Source organism: Cryptomeria japonica, chromosome 5, assembly GCF_030272615.1.
Source record: "Cryptomeria japonica chromosome 5, Sugi_1.0, whole genome shotgun sequence".
Taxonomy (NCBI): domain Eukaryota; kingdom Viridiplantae; phylum Streptophyta; class Pinopsida; order Cupressales; family Cupressaceae; genus Cryptomeria; species Cryptomeria japonica.
Window position 1 is genome coordinate 616,084,231 of NC_081409.1, and position 25,900 is coordinate 616,110,130.

The following is a 25,900-nucleotide window of genomic DNA, read 5'->3' on the forward strand; positions in this document are numbered from 1 at the left end:
AAAATATAATCCAACATATTACTATAAACAAAACTAATACCTCAAACCTTTTTATCAAACAAATACCTCAAACCTTCTCATCAAACTAATACCTCAAAAGTTGTTGATTTCTTGATCAAGATACACGGGAGAAGATCCAAGATACAAAAGGAAAAATAAATCAAGTAGGAGGAGGTGTTGCGGGACTTTTCTTTGTGAATTTTTGGTGCTTATCTACTTTGTTGTCTATCTATGATCCCATTGATTGTTTGGCTTCATGAACATTACTAAAAACATTCATTCATTGTCAATGAGCCCTTGGTTTGCTAGTGAAGTTAAAAGGTAAGACCTTAATGAGCACCAAGGATCAAGTCTAGCTAAGTGCAAGGCGCCAACATCAAAAAGGGATGAGACCAAAAAAGCAAATTCGTAAACAAACCTCCATTGAAAAAAACCAAACAAACATTCATTCATTCAATCTATGAAATGGATAATACTCATAATTTTTCATAATTTTAAAACCAAATTTCCCTGAAGCTGATGCTGATGCTGATGCTGAGTGTGATAGTGCATTCATGTCAAAAACCCACTAAGAAAGAGAGGCCAAAATGGGCAAAAGAATTTTCTTGGAAATGTGGCAGTGGCAGATGGGGCCGCATGCAGGGTGAAATAATCCCTAGAAACTTTACACTTTGGCCAAAACACCAAACTCTAAACAAATCAGAAAAAGGTGCACGCCACAAAAAGCTTGGGATAGATTTATCTTAAAATTCCTGCCACAGTTTTTAAATGTGTTTTGTTTTTTGACCCCCAAATCATTGGCGGAGCCCACAGGACAAAAACTACAAAAGGCCTAACAAATAATAAGTTGACAAAATACAGCACATCATCTACTCAGTGACCTCATGACACGTGCCCGTTGTCGTACAGGCTACAGCGGTTACTAATTTTTCTGTATCACATTCTCTCTCCTCACTCCCTATTCTCTCTCCTCTCTCTCTGCTGTCAATGGCAAACTAATTTGAAGCTAATCGTGAGGCAAATATGAAGGAGAATCTGCAGTTGCAGAGGAAGAGGATCTTATTTTTTCCGTTGCCTTCCCTATCCGTTTGAATCTCTGTGTTCATCATTACATAAGCCTTAACAGAATGGTAATCCTGTGTTAATGAAGCATAAGAATCAGCATCACCCACATGATACATTCGTGTGTATCATCTCTGTAGAAAGGATACTTTTCTAAGTTTTTTAATTCTGTGGTGAACGCCATGTAAGTATACGTAATTCAAAGCTGTACTTGAAGTACTCGGGATTATCATCATCATTAGCACCCTCTTACTCTGCAAATTTCTTCTTTGGGGTCAAAACCAGAGCCTTTTGGGTTTGTGATGTTTTCATATTTTGCAAAAGCATTCAGCCTTCTGCCATAGTATTATTTATGTACTGGCCCGATCTTCACCGATCTCCTTCACAATCTGTACAGCTCGTTTCTGCATTATAGTCCCTGTGGGCCACCCATAATAGGTACAAAAATATACAATAGCATTTAATTAAGTAAAAAACAGAGTTTACCATACATACCACTCGGGTATGGAGTAAAAGCAGTCTATATAGACGCGTGATATTGTGTTATTTGGGTTGGATTGGAAACTCAGCTTAGCTTATCAGAGGAATAGATCTGAGTTGTGGGGTTGTTAGCAAGGGGGGTGTTTTGATGTGGGTCTGAAGTGAATTGAAGTTTTTGTGAAGAAATTTCAAGTGGGGGAATGGTCGATCTGAGGGCGGGCTTGCTGTTGTGACAATGCAACAGTCTCCTCACAACATGTTGGGGAACATTAGTATCAACAATGGTAATGGTGGAAAAGCTTTAAATGAAGATGAGTTGAATGATAGTTTTCCGGTGGGCATGAGAGTCCTGGTCGTTGATGATGATCCCATTTGTTTACTTCTGTTGGAGAAATTGCTTAAGCGCTGCCAGTATAATGGTTTGTTTTTTTCAGTTTCTTGTCTTAGCTGCTTATTTTCAGACAATCTATTCATGCTAACTAAAAACTAAACCTTTTGTTTTTTGGGCATCGCAGTTACTTCATGTGGGCAGGCAAGAACAGCTCTGAAGCTGTTGAGGGAAAACAAGGATAAATTTGACCTTGTGATAAGTGACGTTTATATGCCTGACATGGACGGGTTCAAGCTGCTGGAACTTGTGGGGCTTGAGATGGACCTGCCTGTTATCAGTGAGTACTAATACTTTTATTTCATAGAACTGTATTTTGGGTATGTTTTATTGAATAAAATTTCAGCATGCTTTGACTCCCAGAGTTAAATACTGTGGTGGGAATTGATGAAATGAAGTTTGAGTCAAAATGCCCTGGTCAGAACTGATTAAATAGAGCAACAATAACCTGCAACAGGTTATTTGCTTCCCAAGTTGAACGTTTTTAGTATTGAATGTGAGTTTTGCTCTTGAAGTTTGGATCCATACGGTCTGAACCATCAAGAAGGCTTCAGAAATAGCATTAGGGATTCACCCCAGAATTCCCAAGCGACATGCATTACACTGGGGTCTTTAGACTGAATTTGTCAATATCAAGGAGAACATATCAGAATGTTGGATAACTGCATGAGTGATAACACCCTTTGTCACAGGACGATTTTTTCTAGTTTTGTTCTTACTGTTTTCATAATCTCCGACTTGGTGTTTATGTCACTAGTCCTAGGTCTACATATTTTCATGAAAAGTGGGTATATGCTTCAATTTCCTAAGGCCTCACCCAGGGACGAGCTAACACAAATAAAAAGAACCTAAAATAGAATCTAAAGCTATGATTTTTCCTTTACTGACTGCGTTTGACAATTGTTTTAACATGAAATGGTGTTACTGTTTTGTATGGTACGAAGAATTAAATCAATCTCCTGTTGTACTGTGCTTATATATGTTTTTTTCCACTGTTTTTATAATGCAGTGATGTCAGCAAATGGTGAAACCAGCGCTGTAATGAAGGGAATAACACATGGAGCTTGTGATTATCTGCTGAAGCCTGTCAGATTTGAAGAGCTGAAAAATATATGGCAGCATGTAGTCAGGAAAAAGAAGACAGACACCAAAGATCATGACCTTGTAGGGCAGGGGGATGAAAATGAAAAGGGAAGGTGTGAGATGGAGGATGGAGAATATCCATCCAGTGCTAACGAGGGAGCAGATCGCAACTGGAAGCATAACAGGAAGAGGAAGGATCAAAATGATGAGGGAGACGAGGATGATGACAACGAACATGACAATGAAGATCCTTCAACATCAAAAAAACCAAGAGTTGTTTGGTCGGTTGAGTTACATCAACAATTTGTCAGTGCTGTTAATTCATTGGGAATTGATAGTAAGAACTCCTATATCTCTGCCTCTAGTAACTCATGCACTTTGTAAATCTATTTTTCCAGTAATGAAGCAAATTACTGTGTTTTGTTAGGGTTATCCATGCAGGAGCTTCCTGCCTGTTAAGCTATCAATATCCATTATTTCTTTTAACAGAACATATATCTATTCAAACCCTTCACTTAATATATGACTCAATCCTTTGTACTCCATCCAGCCATGGCCTAGTGGTCGAGATGGTGCATAACTAGGCCGTGGTTTAAAGTTTGAGATGAGATTCGAAACTTCATATGCTTAGAGCTCTGTGCATGTGAGCAAATGAGCAGGTGTGATTTGACATACCCCAAAAATGTCAGGGCAGACAGTGGTTGAGATGTATTCAGGTCCAAACCTGAGAGGTCTTAGAGCTCCTTGTGAGCGTGCCTGTGAGCAAGTGTGGTTAGAATACCAATGAAACATGAATCCCATTTTTTGGTTTAGTATCATATTCTTTATGCATGCTTTTCTGTATACCCTGTTGTCCTTTTACTGGCTTTCAGGTTTTGATTTTGATATAATTTGTGCCTGGCTGCAGAAGCTGTACCAAAAAGAATACTGGAGCTTATGAATGTTCAAGGACTGACAAGAGAAAATGTTGCAAGTCATTTGCAGGTATTTTTGAAATTGTACCAGCGTTGTATGTTTCCCTAAGAGCAAATTTTATTTTAATGCACAGGGTTCATCAATCCCCAAACATGTTTGAATTCTTTATTTTGGGTACAATTTCATGAGTTTCAATGGTTCCTTTGGTCTGCTATGCTTAAAGAGATTGCTCAATAAAGCTGTTTAATGGTTTGTGTTATGCAGAAATATAGACTGTACTTGAAAAGGATAAGTGCTGTTGCATGTCAGCAAGGTGGCATGGGCAATTCGTTTGGAGGAGGCAGAGATTCTTCATTTGCTTCCCTTGGAGCTCTGGATGGATTTGGTGAAATGCAAGCATTTGCTCAAAATGGTCAATTGCCTGCTCATGCACTTGCATCAATGAATTCTGGAGTTTTGGGAAGATTGAGTAATTCAGTAGGATTAGGAATACCAGGTCTGAATTCGTCTGGAATGCTTCAGTTTACTTCTCTTCAAGGCCCCACCACTAATAACAACATTGGAAGAGCACAAAGAATAGTACACCCTATCAACAGTTCTAGCAATTTGCTTTCTTGCTTGTCATCTGGGCTCGAAGAATTACAACAAAAGCAGCAGATTTCTAGAATTGGAGATATAACTGCAGTCATGGATGATTCTGCAAGATTTAACCCAATGCAGCAGCTGTCTGTTACAAATAATCTTCCTCTTGCCTTCGGCAATGGTAGTGCCAATGTCACTATGAATCCAACAAATACTCATGCTATGATGTTGCAAGTAATGCAACATCACCAACAGAAGCATAGCAGAGGGTTGTCCACCTTACCTATTGCGGGAATTGTTGGTCAAAAATCTGGGGTAGCTGATAGCGGCACTGGAGTGTCTTCTCAGGTACCTAGCACTAGTGGACTTAATGAAAATTGGGGCAACAGTGCAGCATTTTCAGGGTTGTCAGCAAATACTAGGCCAGTTGGTAGTCCTCTTGGTAGTACAAGTTCTTCCATTTCAAATTTCAGAGAAAATCTTATAGGAGTTTCCAGCAGTGATTGTAAGACAATGGATGTTCCTATCACCCCTGTCAACACTCTTGCAGGATTGAACTCACAAAATCTTGGCCCAAGAAAAGATCTCTCTCTGTCATCTGGTAGTGCAATGGGTACTAACATGGGGAACATAAGTGAAGTTGCGCCATCAAGACAGAAGCTTCCAGTGCTAAGTGATATGATTCCTGGAGTTATACCTGGTTTAAATCAGGTCATAAAACAAGAGTGGCAAACTAGTAACAAAGGAATTGGGCCTAGTGCTAACCCTTTGTTGAGACCCCAGTTTGGCCAGACATCTGTTTTGAATCAGAAATTCGTGGGAAGGCCTGGTGCTCAATTCCAGGGACAGAATACTGGATTTTGTGAGCCAAAGATGAATGTGTCTGTCAGATCACCAGTAAACTCCTTTATTCCTATGTTTGGTGGGCAATGTGATAATGGGCAGTCTAGTGCAGACAGTCAAATGAAATTGAGGAAAGATTATACAATTGATCAAGCGAACAATGGCTATATGCCAGAAAACTATAATTCTACAAATGATCTCATGGACATATTCTTTAAACAAGTAAGTCCATGCTCATCCAAGCCCTCTTCAGATGATGTAGGGTAACATTACACATTAAATATTACCTTTGTTCACTTTTATCTGGTGATTTCTGAATATCAATCTTTGCAAGAGGAAAGGATTCCCTTGGTTGAACTAGGAAGCCTTTTGTATATATCTAGTCTTACATTTTATTTTGTTGAGTAACCTGGTTTAGATTGTGCTTTTGGTAAGTTAAATTTGTTTCATGGATATCGTCTATTATTAATTTTTTTTTGTGCTGGTGAGCCTTATGATTCAAACTGGGCTGCAGAGAAATCCTCCAGCAGAGGATACACTCTTGTCCCCAGAGTTAAGGCCAATCTGAGTCATCAACTGACCATAAATGTATCAAATGGTCTCACATCTTCTTACCCTGCAAGAGGTTTTGCACATGAATTAAAATAATTAACAACCATGTTACTTATTTTTGTTGTCCTGGTACTGTCTATTAAATGGTAGTTGGAACACGGGAACTATTCTCTACAACATTGACATATCAATGTCACCCAGAGAGAGAGCAAGCTAACGAGCTATATGTAAACAGAAACAATGAACTATAGAGTGTAATTATTTATATATTTATAAACAATTGACTGTAGAGTGAAATTATTTATATATATATATATATATATTTTAAGACTTACAAGTAATTTAGAGAGAGAGAGAGCTGTATATAAACAGAAACAATGTAACCATGGAATGAAATTATTCATTGTATACATTTATTTGAGATTTCCAACTAATTTAAAGTGCTTGTGTAATCAATTGCCTAAATATGTGTTAGAGCTATATATAAACAGAAACAATGAACTATGGAGTGAAATTGTTCATATGTATATATTTTAATTTGAGATTTCCAACTAATTTATAGTGCCTGTGCAGTCAATTGCATAAACATAATGTTAGATACTGAATGTCTAGAGAGAGTTAACAGAAACAATGAACTATAGAGTGAAATCATTCATATATATAAGCAGAGACAATGAACCATGGAGTGACATTAATCATATGTATATCTTTATTTGAGATTTCCAACTAATTTAGAGTGCCTGTGCAATGAATTGCATAAACATAATGTCTGAGAGCTTTATATAAACAGAAACAATGAACTATAGAGTGAAATTATTCATATGGATATATATTTATTCATATGTATATTTGAGCTGGTAGTAGTCGTCCAACTATATTTATTCATATGTATATTAGTTTAGGATGCCAGCGAGATTTGTTGTTTTCCTAATTTAGGATGTTTGTGGGGTTCATTGTATGTTGAGTCCTCCAACTAGTTTTGGGTTCTCATTGGTTTATTACTCTTTTAGTTTAAGTCTCCAATTTGTGTTTACTGTTTACTTAATTTTCTTTTGAGTGTAACTTTTCTAATTAGTTTAGGATGCCAGTGAGATTTGTTGTTTTTTGAGTTCGAGCCTTCGACCTAACATTTGCTTGGCAGTTGTGGTTGTGCATTGTGATAAATCTGCAATTATGTTAGTTACAAAATAGCAGAACATGTTAGGTCTGCTATGGTTGTTTTTAATTTTTTGCCCTTATTATTTTGTTTGAGTGCATATAACAGAGGAAGTCTATTACACATTTGCTGTTGTCAGAGTTTCTATGCTTTAATTTTTGCGTTTTGTCAGCATAAGATGGTTTGGAAAGTGCATGGCATTTTTTCATTTATTGTTTACATATAACCTTCACAATATTTATGACTACTAAACTCCTTGGAAACTGTTGGGCTTGTTGTTACTTTGGCTTCTATGATTTTTCAGAAGGCAAGTTTCTTGTTTTGAACCAAAGTAAATAAAAAGAAATGCCAAGTTTCTTGTCTTGAACCAAAGTAAATAAAAAGATATGTCCATGGGAATCAAAACTGTAGTTAATGTTCAGATTTTATAAGAAAAGTACTTGTCACTCAAATAGTATACTGTATAAGTGAGGTGAAAAGCATCGATCAATGCATTTAAGAATATTTCGTTTTTGCTGAAATGGGATATTTATTTGAAATTTTTCTGAAAGGAGATGCCTGTAGGCTTTCTTAGGAGCAATCGCTGATATTTGTAAATATGAAAGATGGTTTAGAAACTGTGGCATTTTTTCCTTAGTTGTTTTACATTTAGCCTCACATCTTATGTATGCAGAAACTTGCTGTAGATTAGTATCAGCTTTGCTTTCCTATTTTTGGCTGCTACAACCCCAGGGATGGCTTCTATTAGCACACAGTTTTGTAGTATTGGATGCACTTTAAGACCTTAGCTTATAAGTTTTTTGTAACTCATCTTTTCATTATATACATCCTTGAATTTCTTATTCCTTAGATTACAGTTTTTTCTCAGCATTTGACTCAGAATTTCTCATGTTGTTGTCTGCAGCAGCAAGAACCAGTTGGTTTTACTAATGGGAATGTAGGACGTGATGGATACCCTCTCCAAACCAGTCTGTGAAGTGGGTTTTCATTTTGTTGGTAAAGATGTATATAAGCATCTCGAACATAGCTGAGGCCTGGTGGGCAACCAAGGTGGATTATTGTGGTGTGAGCCCTCTGAAGAGCACCTATTAATCTTGGGTTCCATCATTACTCCTGAAAATCGGAGGTTGTACAATTTGTAGTTTTTCTTACATATGGGTATCCCTGATGCATGCTGAGCCACTGCGTCTCTTTGCTTCAAGGTAAATATTTGCCTTCATGGCTTGATATGCTTGCAGAGAAGAAGCAATGGGAATGATAGTTGCAGGAAGAAAGGATGTTATGAAAATAGGCACTCATCATATTGACTAAAGACCATCTGGAATCTGACCAAGCTAACTGTGTTTCTTAATAAATTCAAAGTTGCAAGAGAAACTAGTTCATTGCCATCTGCCTCAGTGGGTGCTAAGCTTTTGATATAAAGTCTAATGTAGTGCATCTAGAATGCTTTACTTAGGAATCTCATGTTTTATGTAGTTTGAATTGTTAGTGTGGATAGAAATAACAAAATACAGTACATTAATTTTAACATCCCATTTAGTTGCCTTGCTGTTGGTGTAGAAGTCAGATTTTGTTGAAGACAGTAATGCCCCCAATGGCCATTTCTGATTGGTGATCTGTAATTTCACACCTTGAGGTTTGAAAACATTCTCTGCTTGGAAGAAAGTTGTCACTGGATGCAATAACTTGTAACCTCTTTGTCTCTTTCCGTAGAATAATGGAAGGACATTTCTTTCTTCTTCCACAAAATTGATGTGTAACAAAATTTGTGAGGAACTTTTCATTGACATTCACAGTCACTTTAATCATGGTTTAAGTGTACCCAACGCCCTACTACCCATCTGGTTGTGTACGCTTTTCCATTGTCTGTTTTGGGTGATGTGTGTGTTTGAACTAGAAATCCATCTTCAACATGCCTCCAGAATGCTATTTACATTTTACCAGTAAAATTTGTGGCTTAGTCCTGCTTTGGATGCAAGGACATTTTATTTGGTTATGGTCTTTTGCCATTGCATTTAAAAGTTGTTAAAGAGGATTTTGATAGTGGAATACTAGGGGAAGAATATGTTTTAGCTATGTTGAGACTTCCTCTTGTGTGCTACTTAGCTCGTGAGCGGTTGTTTCGAATAAAATCTTATCCCATTGTGAAGTCGCAGCACTCTTAATTTATTTCTCTTGATTTATTGGGAGTTTCGTAGGCAGCTGTACCATCCAGGAGGCGACCACGTCTATATGGTTTTCTCAGCTTTCACTAAGTTCGGATATCTTTGTTGTCAAGTCTTCAATCAGCGTATACTGATCTCTAATGGACGTTCTTACTCGTACATGTTCATTTAGTATGCAAACATTAAGAAAAACACAAAATATTGATATAATTATGTAAAAAAAAACATCAATGGGTCTTTTTTATGTGCGGGCGAAGTTGAAAGGTTTCTAATGAGCCTACCAGGTCTGTTGGCAAATTTGGTTGAGTTGATACCCTTGAGTCCTTGGCTCTTAGCTGAAGAAGTCCAAGCTATGGCACATGCTCTTGTATCAGGTAGCTAAAATGGCTTTCGTGGATTTAAAACCCTCCATAAAAAAAAAAATTATGCAAAGAGAACACTCTCAACTATAGGACAATTCATTTATCATGGAGAAACCCTAAAAGGGCGAAAACCCCACTGAGAGAAGCATTTTTGCTCTTTCTTCCACGATCCAAGCATAGGGGAGAGGACTAAATAGTTGAGCACCCTAACTTCATACTTCTCAAAATACTACATGGAAAGTCCAAAGCACTCAATTTTTTACTTGGCAAGTCCCTTGCTTTTAATTGAATTTTTAGGGTCACATTAGCATATTTTTTGCCAAGTTATCCAAAAAGGTCCTTAAAAAAGTGAGATCGATACTTGTGCACTAAGTCATATTTTATTGGTGAGTTCATGCGGCATCACATGATTTGTCACTTTTATTCAATTGTGGATAGTCATCATCAACACTAGCAATTTTAAAGTCACAACTATTGGTGCAATATTGTTAAAAATACTGTGCATTAAATCAATAGGTGCTATAACAATTATTGGAATGCACACAACTACTGGGTCCTTTTCACTAGATGTGTTTACAGTGCATCTAGGGTTATTAAATCTTGACAAAATAAAAAATTTACTCACATCTACAATGTCCATTTGCAACTGAGAAACCCTTGTTTTTACACGTCCAAACAAAATGCATGTGAAGAAGAAGGATACATTGAGAGTGAACCCTTACAACTTAATGTACAAATATTATATGCAATTCCTCTATCTTTTCCTAGTGTCAAAATGGAAAAACAAATGTCAAAAGAGTGAATTCAAATAACAACCTTTCATATTCTATGCTATGTTTGCATAAAAACAAAAATATAATGCTTGATAGAAACATTTACACAATTGTTGTGGTCAATGGTGAAAATGTTGCTTGCACAAATTGATAAAAACATCAAATTAGGTATCCTATGTAGTTTTGAAGCTTGCACCTTTGTTTCAAGGTCTCCTTGTGATTCTTGAAATCACCTCAAATATTCTTTTAACAAGAATATAATTACTCCTAGTTCTAAGTCATTTGACAACTCCTTGATTAAATAAGTATATCTTTGACCCCAACAATTCAATACGTTTGGTTCAATTTTTCAGATCACAACTCCTTGATTAGGAGGTTTTTGGTCCCCAAAATCTTATGGACTTAACAAATGTAGAAATGTATTCCTTACATCATTTTTAGGATCCTGGTTTGTTGTGTTTAGAACTTGACCTTTGAAGCTTATGAACCATGTCTCATGCTTATCTCTTCTTATTCTTCTCGCCTTTTCCAAAACTACATTGCCCTACAACTCTTTTTGTTTACTTTTGGCCAAGTCATCTATTGAAGGCAACAATATTTTCCATTATAGGTTAGAACAATTGAAGCTTGTCTACATTGATTATTGACCGTATCTTAATATAAAGGGGAAGGTTTAAACAAAAAGCATCCTCTATGTTTTTTATTAAGGAAAAATAGTTTTTAAGGGACCCGAAACCCACTTACATATCATAAAGAAAAACATCCTCTATGTTGATGTGCTCTTCAGCCATGATCAACTTAGATGTCATTCACAACAAACTTTATCTCTCTTGAAAGAGAATTATAGTTTGAATCAAAGTACTATTATTCTAAGCCTTTGATTGTCAGGTCTTGATGTATAAGATCACACAAAGGTTTGTCGTGTATTGTACAATTGTTGTCACAAAAGTTTGCAGCCTTGCCAAACACTAGTGCTCAACAACCTTGTGAAATATGGAAACAACCTCCAAGTGTTAGGACCTTGCGCATGTGAGGTTGAATCTTTGGAGAAGGCATGCTTCCTTTTCAATTAGGGTGCAGTGTTGAACCAACCTAACACTTGTAAAGCTTATTCTACCAATCTAGAGGGGAAAAGGGAGAACAAATGCTGAAAGGGAAAAGAGGCGATACACCAAGATTGAAGTGGTCTTCCCTTGCCTATGACTGTGTTGGATATTGTTAAGAAGTTTGCTGGAATGATGTGTTATCATTGATGTCAACATATTCCTCTATGTGTTCCAGTGTTATAGTCAAATTATGTGAGTTGGTTTGGCCAGTGTATTGCAGATGAGTTGTTATGGATTAAAGGGTTTTGAGATAAGTATCTCTAGTTGATTCAGCTAAATTTTTAGTGGTTCGCATGGTGATTTGATCGGGTTATGAAATCCAGTATTGCGGTTGGTTTTTCTGTTATTCAATGTTGATTAGTGTTCTAGATTTTGCTTGGCATTGTTCCGTGCTGCAATATCTTGGTTTGCGGATTTGGCATAGTATTTGAGATGTTCATATGTGTCCTCAATTCAGATGGTTAGTGATTTGAAGGTCTGTAAGTGTATCTTTCAGTTTGACAGCCAGTTTAGTTAGTGTTCTTGAGGTTCGGTATAATGATGATGAAGATTCTAGTAAGTGGTGATGTTGCGGTTGTTGTTGTGGTTATTCATGATGCTTGTGGATGTTTCTAGATCGTGTTCTATTCGTGTTGATGGTCCACATTGATCGTTGTGCTCATTATTTATGATTTCCTCGGTATATTCGTGTTATTCGATGTTCTTGGCCGACCGGATGATTATAGTGTGTTGCGGATGTTCGAGGCATAATTCTTGGATGTGTTTCTTGTTCGAGGTGGTGATTTAGGTCCATACTATGTCTTAGATGACATTGTTTTGGTCTGTATGTTATATTGTTGTGTGACAATATTCTTATGTGTGTTGAGCCAACCTTGAAATATAGGTTGATGATTTGTATAAATATATGTAGTAATCATTTGAGAGATGTATTTGTGTGGTATCTGCGAGCGTACCTAAATGTGTGTGATTGGATAAGTGTGCAATCAAATGTTTTGATCTTTCGGAAGTGTGGCAGAGCAGATTAGAATGTGTGCTTAACCGAAATTGTAACTAGGCATGAGAAGATGCTATTTTATTAGTTCGTAATCTTCCGAATGTAATCCGAATGTTTTTGTAAGACAGTGAGTCTTCCCAGGGGTTGTAGCCCTTCTTGTTTTGTAATTTGAGCAATGAGCTCTAGGTAGTGTACCTGAATGCATATGCATTCCCCATTGTAATATTTCATATACTTCTAACAGGGTATCATCTCATTGTGGGTAGGTTCCCACCGTGTTTTTTCCTTTAACTGGGTTTTCCACGTCAAAAATCTTGGTGTTATGTGTATTATTGATGTGGTGTTGATTTGTGCTTTCATTGTTTATTATCAGATTTGAAATTGTGTTTGAGTTGAATAAAATTTGTGAGCAAACTGATTCACCCCCCCTCTTAGTTTGCTGCATTATTGCCAACAATTAATATTAGAGATAGATCCTCCAAAAGAAGCTTGACCGCTTGAGGTGATTTGGGATGACAACCTATACTTACAAGAAGGATAGTCCGAGATTTGATGGAATAAACTACTCTCTTTGGAAGAACCAGATGGAGTGTCACTTGAGATGCATTGATGAAGATTATTGGAAGATTACTAAGAATGTGTATAATGTTCCTCTGAATGGTCCTACATCTCCGGATGAGATTAAAGAAGTTGAATACAATATTAGGGTGAAGGAAGCATTGTTGAGTGCCTTGACTGATTTTGAAATGACTAATGCGATGGATTTGCAGACTGCTCATGAGATCTGGAAGAAGCTAGAGACTTTGTATGAAGGTGACAATCATGTGAAAGTTGCTAAGTTGTACAACCTAAAAGGAAAGTATGAGATGCTGAGAATGAGCGAAGATGAGAACATTGCATCCTTTATGCAGAAAGTGAACGAGCTTGTGTTAAATATTAGATGTGTCGATGGAGTGTTGGAAGAATCCAAGATTGTAGCTAAGGTACTGAGATCCTTGCCTCCTGCTTACAAACACAAAGTTGCTGCTATTGAGGAGATCCAGATGGTGACTGATGTGACTAGAGACATGCTGATTGGTAAACTTGTTGCCTTTGAGTTAAGTGAATTTGGTGAATCTCTTCCTAAGTTAGAATCTGCATTCAAAGCTATTGTTTCCGAGAAGCAGAAATAGATATGAGAGAAAGTTCTACAAGGGTGTCCAAATATGAGAAGGAGATGAGAGAACTTGAAGAAGAAGAAAAAGAGCTTGAGGAGCTTGAAACACTTATTGCTAGAAGATTGCCTAAAGGTGCCAGTAAGTATGAAGGTAAATTGCTTCTTAAATTTTTTTCATGTAACAAGATAGGAAATTTTGCTTCAAGGTGTCTAGAAAGAGTTCCTAAGAAGCCATTTAAGCCATATAAGCCTAAATATCAGAAGAAGTGTTATTATACTACTAATGAAGGTGTGATAGATGATGAATATGATAAGGGAAATTCAGGAGATGAATGGGTGTTTATTGCTATCAAGGAAGATGATTCAGTGACTATTGATTCTACTAGCTGCATTAATGAAAAGAAAGCTTTAGCTGCTAAAGTTGAAGAGAAAGATGAATGGGTTATTGACAGTGGTTGCTCTCATCATATGACAGGTGATAAGAGCAAGTTTGTGAGTATGAAAAAGTATGATGGTGGTGTAGTAAGATTTGGTGATGACAAAGCTAGTATAATCCGTGGTGGAGGTTCTATTCTCTCTTGATGGTAAGCATAACACTGATGATGTCTTATATGTTGAAGGTCTAAAGCATAATCTTTTGAGTGTCGTTGATAAGGGATATGATCTACAATTCAAGAATGACAAATGTAAGATCTTAAGTGATTCTGGAATTGAAATTGCATCCTTACAAAAACTAAAGGTAACATCTTTCACTTGAATGTTGGTGGTAAAAGTTGTTTGAAATCTCAAGTTGATGAAAGTTGGTTATGACATAAAAGAATGTGTTATGTGAATTTTGATTGCATGATTAAGATAAGTTCTACTCAACTAGTGAGAGATTTTCCTAAGTTGGTAAAGCATACTAATCCGGTACATAAGGAATGTCAATTAAGGAAGTAGACAAGTGTTACTTTTAAAAGAAAACAATATAGTTCTAATGGATTATTGGATTTTGTGCATATTGATTTGTGTGGTCCTTCTAGAGTGAGAAGCTTGCAGGGAGACAAGTATTTCATGTTGCTGATTAATGATTATTTAAGGATGACGTGGGTTACTTTCTTAAAGGAGAAATTTGAAGCATTGGAGAAGTTCAAGATTTTCAAAGCTATGGTAGAAACTGAGACTGGATTGAAATTGAAGTGTCTGAGATCTGATAGAGGTGTCAGATTCACTTATGGTGAGTTTAACTTTTTGTGAAGAGCATGGAGTAAAGATATAGTTATCTGCACTAGAACCCCTCAACAAAATGGTGTTGTGGAAAGGAATAACATAACAATTCAGGAAGCTGCTAGAGCCATGATGATTGAAGGAAATGTTCCGCATATCTATTAGAGAGAAGCTGTGAGTACTGTTGTATATACTCTTAACCGGGTGCATATTAAAGGTGATACTGGTAAGACTCCTTGTGAGTTATGGTTTAGTCATGTTCCTACAGTTAGATATTTCAGAATTTTTGGAAGTAAATGCTATATCAGAAGAGATGAAGATCTAGGGAAGTTTGATGCTAGATGTGATGAAGGAATCTTTCTTGGTTATTCTACTAAGAGAAAGGCCTACCGGTGTTATAACAAGAGATTGAGAAAGATAGTTGAAAGTGCTAATGTGAAAGTTGATGAAGGGAATGAGAGACCGATCAGATCTCGTGAATATGATTCAGATGATCAAGATGTCAGTTTAGATAAAGGAAAGCAAGTGCAGACCCAAAATCAATTTCAAATTGTTCCAGAAAAGCCTAAGAATGAAGGAGAGACTAGTGCTAGTGTAGAAGTAAGAGCTCAAGAGTCTGAAAATCAAGAAAATCCAAAGACTTCCAAGTATGTAAGATTGAATCATTCAGAAAATCAGAATAAAGGTGTGATGACTAGGAGAAGAATTGCTGAAGAGTATTGCTTGATTTCTAAGATTGAACCTATGGATGTTAGTGAAGCATGTAAAGATGAAAATTGGGTTAAAGCAATGGAAGAAGAATTGAACCAGATTGAAAAAAATAATACATGGATTCTTGTTCCTAGACTTAAGTATAAAAATGTAATTGGAACTAAATGGGTGTTCTAGAATAAATTGGATGAAAAAGGTGAAGTTGTTAGAAATAAAGCAAGACTTGTTTGTAAGGGATATTCTCAGATGGAAGGAATTGATTTTGAGGAGACTTTTTCTCTGGTAGCTAGAATTGAAGTTGTTAGATTATTTTTCAAAGTTTATCAGATGGATGTCAAGTCAACCTTTCTTAATGGTGAGCTGAAAGAGGAAATCTATATTGAGCAACTGAATGGATTTCAGTTGACAGATCAGTAAGATATGGTTTGCAGATTGAAGAAAACACTGTATGGATTGAAGCAAGGCCCCAGAGCTTGCTATGCCATATTGGATAAGTATTTGATGAAGCTTGAATTCAATAAAGGTACTATTGATAGTAATTTGTATTTCAAGATTGATCATGATAATATTTTAATTGTTGAGGTATTTGTTGATGACATCATTTTTGGTGGAGATGATAGTTTTGTTGGCATTAGATTGTCATTGATGTCAACAAGAAAACATTTGCATACAGGTGAAGTACATAGCACGTAGGTTATGTAGTCATGCATTCCACGTCGTGTTATGCTACACAAACGTTGCAGGTTGCAGAGGAACTGTTAGGCACAAAAGAAGTGATTTCATGTGTCGTAGAGATGTACACAAGGCGACTTCATGTTCCTCAAGGGTCCCCGATGTAAAAGTGATTTTTATCAGAGTATCGCTTCAAACTTGAAAAGTGGAAGTTGTTCGCTACTTGTTCACAAGTTAGCGTTTTGTCCGATCCTCCGACCTCTAATATGGACCCTGCTGTTAGGCCCAATATGGAAAGCTAATGTACTGAGAGGGGAGGGGTGAATCAGTACTCCAAAACTTTTCTTTTGTAATAACCTTACTGTTATACATAAACAGAATAGTGCAGTAACATAAAACAAAACTATAATCAACTGATAACATTCATACATGATTCACTCCATAACACATATATTTTGGTCACGCAGAAACTCTTGGTTAGAGAGAAAAACTGTGATGGGGATGGCACCCACAACTTCACTACTGCAATAATAAAGAGTGCTCGGTTAGAGCTACATTTAGTTATTTCTGATAGCTTACCCTGTTAGGAGTATTAAGATCAGTTAGATCTACCTTGCTAAAGGATTTTACAACACTATATAAGTGTAGCACCTGGTTAAAAGATTTACAATTTATAGACTTGGCTAGTGTCTTTTACCCTATTAAAGGTTTCTCTTACAACTTCAAAATATTACAATAGAATCATTTCAAATATCTGCAACTTTACATCTGAAATGCTGTAGCAGATTCTATGTGCTCAAAATAAGATTACCTTGCCTATATCATACCTCGGTAACTCATAAAGTAACTCGGTAAACCCTTCTGTTTACTCTGTTCCTCGACTATTCTCTGATAACCTTCTCGGTGACCTCTGTGTCTTTGTAATAGTCATAATACTCTGTGATTTCTCATGTATCACATAATTCTTGCTTCATACGCACATGCACACACATTTCTCACATTCACATCTCTATTTCTAACCTTAAATTCATGCTGTATAAATAGACTTCTTATGTTTGTGATCCGATTCATTTCTTCGATCTTACAAACATGATTTCTCGAATAAATAACCATGCAAAATATTTCATTGGTTAGATGACCTCAAAATTATACAAAATCTGTATGTGCAATTTCCAATGTGATAACGGTTCTGTGTGCCTCGATCTTGTAACATGTTTTCATATGTGTGTCCAGGTTCAATGAATCTGGTAACACGTTTCACTCGGTGTATTATCTTTACTGCTCGGTAGACATGAAATAACACTCAGTAGATAGCTCGGTGTATACTGGGCTTTGTGACTATTATCCTTCTGTTACCGACTAGACTGTTCATACCGACTTCTCTGTGTGTACTGACTGCATGATTCGGTAATATTAACCGACTAGAATATAGAATGACTTTGTATATAAAACTAATGGCAATTTGATAAGTAGTAACAATCTCCCCTTTTGACATTAGTTGAGATGTTTGACAAAACTACTTTCAAAGTCATTACTCAAAAATCTGTATACATTACAAAATTGACTAAACATGCAGTATATACATTAGTCATTGAAATAGTATAATCAAATATACTCCCCTTATCAATATGCTATACAAAACTCTGTAATCATTGTTCTTTCCTCTGTTCATGCTCGGTTCACTGCTCGGTATACTCCCCCTGTATACTACACTCCGGTTGTTTGATTCTTTGAATACTATACACTCCTGAAGATATACTCTAATATACTCCCCCTTTTTGACAAACATCAAAATTTAGTTACCATTGGGAGGGGGCAACTGATCAAAAATGGATTTGTACTTTGTCTAGGCATTGGTGAGGGTGACAGAAAGTGCATCCTTGACACTGTCCATTAAAGAATTATGTGCATTAATATCAGCCAATAATGAAATTAAGCCATCTAAAGTGCTTCCTTCTTTTGTAGTAGAGAGAGAAGTGGCTCGGTTTAGCTGTTCTTGAACGGAGGAAAGATGAGGAAGGAATAATGTTTGAAGTGTCATTATGTCCATCCTGATCTTGTGTTCTTCATTCCTCAATTCCAATTGTTGAGCCATGAGCTGTTGGAGCTTAGTATAAAAGTTCTGAACTGAATTTGACTCGGGGGTCAACTTATTTGAGAGATCAGTGATCTCTTTCTCAATTGCTTCTATTTTATTCTTAATGTCCTTAAGAAATAAAGAAAATGTGCAGAGTTTCTGAAATAATGAAAGAATGTGCTTGAGTTGAGGGGACAACTCAACAATAAATTTGACAAGTTTTACCTTGCCAACAACAATTGATTTCTGTACTTCCTCTATCATTTTAGCAGTTAGCTCCTTGTCTTTTAGTTTGCTCAAGTATTTGGATGCATCCACTCCAGATGTCTCAATCTGATTGAGGAGTTCATCCAATTGAATATGGATGGCTGGATCGGTTGATACTGTAGCTGAAGGTAGCATATTTGATAGTAAGGTTTTTACCTTCCGAAGTGCTTTATTCTTCCTCTGTATGGCTAGTTGCTTCTCCTGTTTGGCCTTTGCTTTCCACAGTTCACCGAATTCATTGAGTGCTTGCCCTTTCAATTTGGAGATGTCTACATTGGGCAACACTATCGGTTTTGATAAATCAATTTTGAAACTATGCTTTTTCAATTTCTTTTCTTTACCTTTCACTGGGTGAACCACTACTATAGCTTGAGAGGCTTGAGGACCCTCAGTAGGTTGCTCAGTAGAGACAACACTTTTGTCAGTTTCTTTAGCCTCCGTAGTGTCCTTCGGTGTCTCGGTGCTTGGTGTCTCAGCTATAACATTTTCCGTGCTAGAAGGTGCTTGAGAGGTTGGTTCTTGTGAAGTACCTTCTGCTATAGACTTTTGACCTTCAGTGCCTTCTCCTATAGCCTGAGGAGCTTCGGTTGCAACAGGTTGATTGATTGGTGGGTAAGGCTGAACTTGTTCCAAAACAGATTCACTTGAGACAAGTTTTGCATAAGCATTGCCTTCTATCATTTCTTGTTCAGGTGCCTCTGTATCCATGATATCTTCATCTATTTGAATGGTGTCTGCAGGGTCTTGCTCGGTGACATCAGGCTCTTGGTTAGTGACATCAACTATTTCCACTATAGATTGTTCACTAGCACTCTTTCTTCGAAAGATGGTCTTCCATTGCTCCTTTGTTTCCTTCTCTACCTCTATATACAGGCCATTCATCAATTTCAAGGCCTTCTGTTTTACTGTAAATTGAGTTTGGCTGTTTGTCAGATGTTCTTTTATTTCATCAACCGACATATCAGGAAAGAGATGCACCAAACTTATTTCTCTGATTTGTTTCTCCGAGTCTAGGGCATATTGCCATCTGGTTTCAATATGTGCATATAATTCCTTAGGAATAGAATTACATACTTCTAATGGTACCACTCAGAATTTGAGAAGTGTACAAATGACAACTTCTTCAATTTGCCTCTTTTCATCAGCTGATCTGGATTCATATTTAACAAATCTGAATCCACCAAATCCACCATATTCCTTTAGATTATTACAAAAATTTTCTACACTATGTACATCTACCTTCTTGCTTTTCACAATCTGAAATTTATTTGCATCTTCAAATTCGGTATCACTCGACTCTTTTGGCAAAATGAGTCTCCGAGTAGATTTCTTGTAAGTTCTAGTTACCTTAGGAACGACAACAGTCTTTTGTTTCTTACTCGATGATGCAATAGATGCCCTTGTGTTAGGTCTCTTTGTTGGAGGGGTTGGTAGAGCCATTGAAGTGTCCTGTTTCTTTCTCTTCAACACTTTTCCCTTAGGCAATTCGGTGCTGAGTGTTATGGTTGCTTCTTGGGCTTCTGTCTCCTCTTCGGTGATGGCTAGAACTCCTTTGACAGGTGTGGAGGAAGACTCTTCTCCAATTTTCTCAGTTAATGCCTTAATCATCTTTGTAGCTTTTCTTGTAGCCTTAGGTACTACAATGCTCATTTTTACTTTTTCTTTCGTTTCTTCATAGGTTCCATACCTCAGCTCGGTAGTATGCCTTGGCAATGACAGATAGGCATCGATTTGCTATTGTGTGATATCAAAATCAATCTTGTAACCCATAGGTGACAAAGATTGAGTCCTCGGTTCCACAACATTCACATAGCAGTAATCGGTGTCTACCTCAAAACATATTTCATCTTTGTATTTTTCTACCAGCTGTGGTGGAATCCGGTACCTGTTATGCATTTCCTCTTGGAACTTGCTAAAGTAATCATCCATTATATCATTAAAGTTATCACCTAACTTCTTGATGAAGTCATTGATTTGATGGGTGATTGGTCGGTGTAGTTCCCAAACAACTTTACCAACTGTTGGAAAAAACTTCTCAAAGTAGAAAAACATACACACAAGTAGTGATCCAAAATTTAGAGTGTTTGCCGAGTTGTTCTTCTTCGGCTTCCTGATTGTGTTCAGATTTTCAAACAAGTTCTTCAGTAACACTTCAGACAAGTCAACTTTCATGCCTTTCTTAACAATTTTGTATGCTAAGTCCACTGCTGCACAGGGTACACTGTTTTCTCTTGCCGATTGGAAGAAACAGTAACCAATTACTCTGATGGCGAATTTGAGTTCAGGATCAGTAACATTGTTCAACTTCAGACCTCTATAATCCGATTCAACTCCAGTCAAACTGATCAATTCCTTCTGTGATATCATTTTCTGTGCTCGGGCATGATCATAGATAGGGTAACCGGTGATCAGATGAATGATTTCTTTAGTGAACTTAAACGGTTGCTCTTGTAGCCACATGAAATCATCATACACTCGGCTTAGTACAAACTTGACCCACTGGGGTTTGAAAACACGGGGATAGGTTAGGGCTTCAGTCAATCCCTTGATTTTGATATGCTCATACTTGTTATCCATTTTACCATCTGTGCACAATTCATCGTATGCATCCTTGATCTCAACATGACCGAGTTCTTCAACACGACATTTTGTGAAGAATCTCACATCCTCGACTAACAAGATTCGATCTGGGATGAGTGAAAAAGCAGTCTTGTCATCCGGTTCAGATGCAATTTTGGGAGTCATAGAGTATTTTAGTGATGGCTTTTCTACATTGGTGACAACAATGGGGTCTTGGATCTTAGATGCCATTTTTGATTTCAGATAAAAATTGACACAGGAACCTTAGGGTTTGAGAACTTAACACACGACAGACGCTTCACACTCAGCAGATAACAACTTAATGAGTTTGGTAAACCATCTTAGCAATGCGATGAGACTCAATGTAAATACCTTGGATTTTGCTTTGAAGATGGTTTGATCACCTTGATTCGCTCTTCTTTGCTTCTTGAAAACTTGGTGAATGAAAATGATTGCGAAAAACCTTTTAAGTACTCAAAAATACCTTATCGGGCTCCGTGCAAGTTAGGTCAAAGACAGTAAATGCACTTGGTTCACTTAACTTTCTTTCCTTTTTTTTGCTTTAACCGAGTAACCAGTTTTCCTTCATATATCGACTTGACAGGCTTCCTAAATTCACCGACTTAACAGTTTTCCTGTAAAGTGCTTCAAAATTTTTGATAGAATTTCAAACTTACTCCTACATCTTACTATGCAGATTTTGAATTCAGTACATACTTAAATAGGAACTGTTTAAGATTTAACCTTGTGAGAATGCAGTCCCTTCATACCTTTACTGATTAATTTGGAGTGGGAGCACCTAACTCGGTAGGTAAGGTGCTTTCTTCATTTGACACAATTTCCTTCTTTCTCCAAATCATCTTTAATTTCTCTTTTATTTGCTCAGTGTCTTTTCTAGGTTGATCTCTGCAATCTCCAGCTAAATGTCCAGCTTTGTGACAATGAAAACATGCCATACCAGGATTTCTCCATGATCTTTGGTTATTCATTCCAAATCTTATAAAGCAGTTGGCACTTATATGTCCATATCTTCCACAACATTCACACCATATCCTTGTATTGTAATCCCATGATACTGCAAAATATTGTCGATAAGGATCTGTGTGAGTTCGGTGACCTCTAGTATTTGCTCGGTGTGCAGACCATATGTGGTTCTTTTGCTTAAACCAACACTTCTCAGTACTATGTCCATATCTATTGCAGTTTTTGCAAAACCCCTTGAATTTTGCCTTTTGATAATTGTTAATAGACTTTGTCCTACATTGATTAGATGTGTGACCATATTTATTGCAATTGTAACAATAACCATTGGTCTTAGTAGTATTCAGTTGCTTACCTTTTTTGATTTGACACATATTGGCAGTATGACCTTGATTTCCATAGTAGTAGCAAGTAGGCTTCTTCCTTTTGATGTTATTCCTTTTTCCAGCTTGTTTTGATGTTTCTCCTCTCTCGGTAGTGCAGATTCCCTTCTCGGTAGAGTCTTTTCCTTTGTAACCAAGTCCTCCTTCTTTGTAGGGTCGTCTTGTGTTTAGTTGCTCATCCAACATCTTTGATGCTTCATAACTCTTCTTCAATGTTTCCTTGGATTTCTTTTCTGTTTCAAGTTCATTTCTCAACCTTGATACTTCAAGTTTCAATGCTTGATTCTCATCATCTTTCAGATTTGCTTCATGATGTGTATAACCTAGTTGATCTGTCAGATTTTGTTGAATACCAGTTAGCCTTATGATTTCATCATTCTTATCAGATACTAAGACTTCAAGTTGTTGTTTCTCTCTCTATAGATCTCTTGCTTTATCCTTGGCTATCCTTAATGCATCTAGATTTTCAGTCATCTGTGTACTGAAATGTTCATGTTCTCTTTTCATTTCTTTTAGTTGATCAACCAATGCTTTGTTCTTTTCTTTCAACAATCCAATCATTTCTTCAGTCTCTTCAGATATACTATTGTCAGATGATGTCTCGATTTGTTCCACTAACTCTTGAGAATCCTGCAAGTCATCAGATAATCTTCTCCTTACTTTCAGAGATTTTTGCATTTGCCTTTGCATGTCTGCAATCACTTGATTTGCATTATCCAGCTCTTCTTGTAGATACACAATCCCCTGAGATTGTTTATAGCCTTCCATTGATAAGATCTTTCTCTTTAGGTAGTTAAACCCTTTTCCAAGATTCAAGCTCTGATACCAATTGTTAGGCCCAATATGGAAAGCTAATGTACTGAGAGGCGAGGGGTGAATCAGTACTCCAAAAATTTTCTTTTGTAATAACCTTACTGTTATACATAAACAGAATAGTGAAGTAACATAAAACAAAACTATAATCAACTGATAACATTCATACATGATTCACTCCATAGCACATATATTTTGGTCACGCAGAAACTCTTGGTTAGAGAGAAAAACTATGGTGGGGATGGCACCCACAACTTCACTACTGCAATAATAAAGAGTGCTCGGTTAGAGCTACATTTAGCTATTTCTGATAGCTTACCCTGTTAGGAGTATTAAGATCAGTTAGATCTACCTTGCTAAAGGATTTTACAACACTATATAAGTGTAGCACCTGGTTAAAGGATTTACAATTTATAGACTTGGTTAGAGTCTTTTACCCTGTTAAAGGTTTCTCTTATAACTTCAAAATATTACAATAGAATCATTACAAATATCTGCAACTTTACATCTGAAATGCTGTAACAAATTCTATGTGCTCAAAATAAGATTACCTTGCCTATAGCATACCTCGGTAACTCATAAAGTAACTCGGTAAAACCTTCTGTTTACTCTATTCCTCGACTGTTCTCTGATAACCTTCTCGGGGACCTCTATGTCTCTGTAACAGTCACAATACTCTGTGATTTCTCATGTATCACATAAGTCTTGCTTCATATGCACATGCACACACATTTCTCACATTCACATCTCTATTTCTAACCCTAAATTCATGCTGTATAAATAGACTTCTTATGTCGGTGATCCAATTCATTGCTTCGATCTTACAAACATGATTTCTCGAATAAATAACCATGCAAAATATTTCATTGGTTAGATGGCCTCAAAATTATACAAAATTTGTATGTGCAATTTCCAATGTGATAACGGTTCTGTGTGCCTTGATCTTGTAACACGTTTTCATATGTGTGTCCAGGTTCAATGAATCTGGTAACACGTTTCACTCAGTGTATATCAACTCGGTGTATTATCTTTACTGCTTGGTAGACATGAAATAACACTCGGTAGACAGCTTGGTGTATACTGGGCTTTGTGACTATTATCCTTCTGTAACCGACTAGACTGTTCATACCGACCTCTTTGTGTGTACCGACTGCATGATTCGGTAATATTAACCGACTAGAATATAGAATGACTTTGTATATAAAACTAATGGCAATTTGATAAGTAGTAACACCTGCCTTGTCGCACTATGTATTGTCAAGTGATTGCCTCCAACTTGAAAAGTTAAAGTCTTTTTTCTCTCACTTCTAACTTCTGGCTGATATCCAACCCCCTATAGCGGGCCCACCTTGTCCAAGCTTCAAATTATCGGCCTATCGCATCCAAATGGAAAAGAAGAAGTTTCTTTTTGTTTTTATGCCAAGTTCCATCGAACCTTCGATCTCCGATAGCTAGGCCCACGTTGTTTGAGTGTTTGTAGATGTCTAGTTGGCGACTGTGTGATTGGCTCTACCTGATGGTGTCGTGTTCTTGTGGGCCCCACCTTAGTGTTCTATCACTATAGATCATCTCAAGAAGTAGAGCCGATTTTAGTTGTGTTGTTTCAGTCTTCCAATTTTCTCTGACAGCCCGATCCTCTGACAATTGAAGACTTGTGTGGTAAGGAAGAAACGAGTGGTCCCCACCTCAGCACATGTGTCAAGAAGGATAGCTAGGAAGTATGTTTGGATGCCAAATATAAATGAAGTTTGATTGACCATGGATAAAATTTTACCCAATGACAATGTGCATATTGATGATGTGGCAACTGACTTAGCATGCATGGGGTAAGAAAACTATTGGAATAGTGATGTCTCCCGCTATCTTGCACTAAGGTGTGTTGGCAATATAGCATTATAACAGACAATAAAAGATTGTTGGCATTTCATAAGGATATTGAGAAGGTTGTTCTGATTGATTAAAAAACAAGTTTTAAGGACTCGAAACCTTTACATCATAAAAATAGAAAGAGTAGCAAAAGGATTAAAAGTCCGCATACATAACGACTAGCCAGAAGACCAGCGAACAGAAAGAACAACAAAGCAACAAAACAACAAAACATAGCAAAGAAACCGGGGAGAAGCTACACAACAATTTTTTTTAGCAGGTCCTCTGCCTTTATCACCAACTCATCATAGGTAGCCTCGACAGCTTTCAGCTCTTCCAGATCCTTGTTCATTTTCTTTTCCTTCCTCTTGCCTTTGGTGCGAGTTCTGGGACCTTGAGCTTCCCCTATACCTTCAGTGTCCAGGTCAATTTCCTAGATTTCCTTGTCATCATCAAGCTTAATGATGAGGGTATGAGTATTATTGGCCGAGATTTTTAGAATACTAAGGCTCTGCTCCGCGATATTCTTAAGGCACTCCTCAATTTTTTCCACTTTAGTGACAGTATCCGAGAGTGTTTTTTCACTAGTTTCCACAAGGCTTTTTCTGTTCAACATCTCCTTTTCAATCTTCTCAAACTTGGGGTTGAAAGCATCTCTGATGTCTTCCGCTTTAGCAATAGTGTTTTTCAGATCCTCAATATAGTCAGCCATTGTATTCCCCTCCCC

At 37.0% G+C, this 25,900-nt stretch overlaps 1 protein-coding gene across 2 annotated transcripts; it reads left to right on the top strand.

Annotated features, from left to right (window-relative positions):
* The first annotated feature begins 959 nt into the window (after positions 1-959).
* On the top strand, positions 960-8,810 carry LOC131063757 (two-component response regulator ORR24). 2 transcript variants are annotated; one of them, XM_057997666.2, is made up of 6 exons: positions 960-1,961; positions 2,058-2,210; positions 2,940-3,350; positions 3,921-3,997; positions 4,193-5,575; positions 7,969-8,810. In XM_057997666.2, the coding sequence occupies exons 1-6, from the start codon at positions 1,778-1,780 to the stop codon at positions 8,035-8,037; spliced, it is 2,277 nt and encodes a 758-aa protein (XP_057853649.1). In that variant the 5' UTR covers positions 960-1,777; the 3' UTR covers positions 8,038-8,810. The 2 variants fall into 2 exon arrangements, with proteins under 2 accessions (XP_057853649.1, XP_057853648.1); XM_057997665.2 differs by having other exon boundaries at positions 961-1,961; positions 7,966-8,810.
* Positions 8,811-25,900: the final 17,090 nt, after the last annotated feature.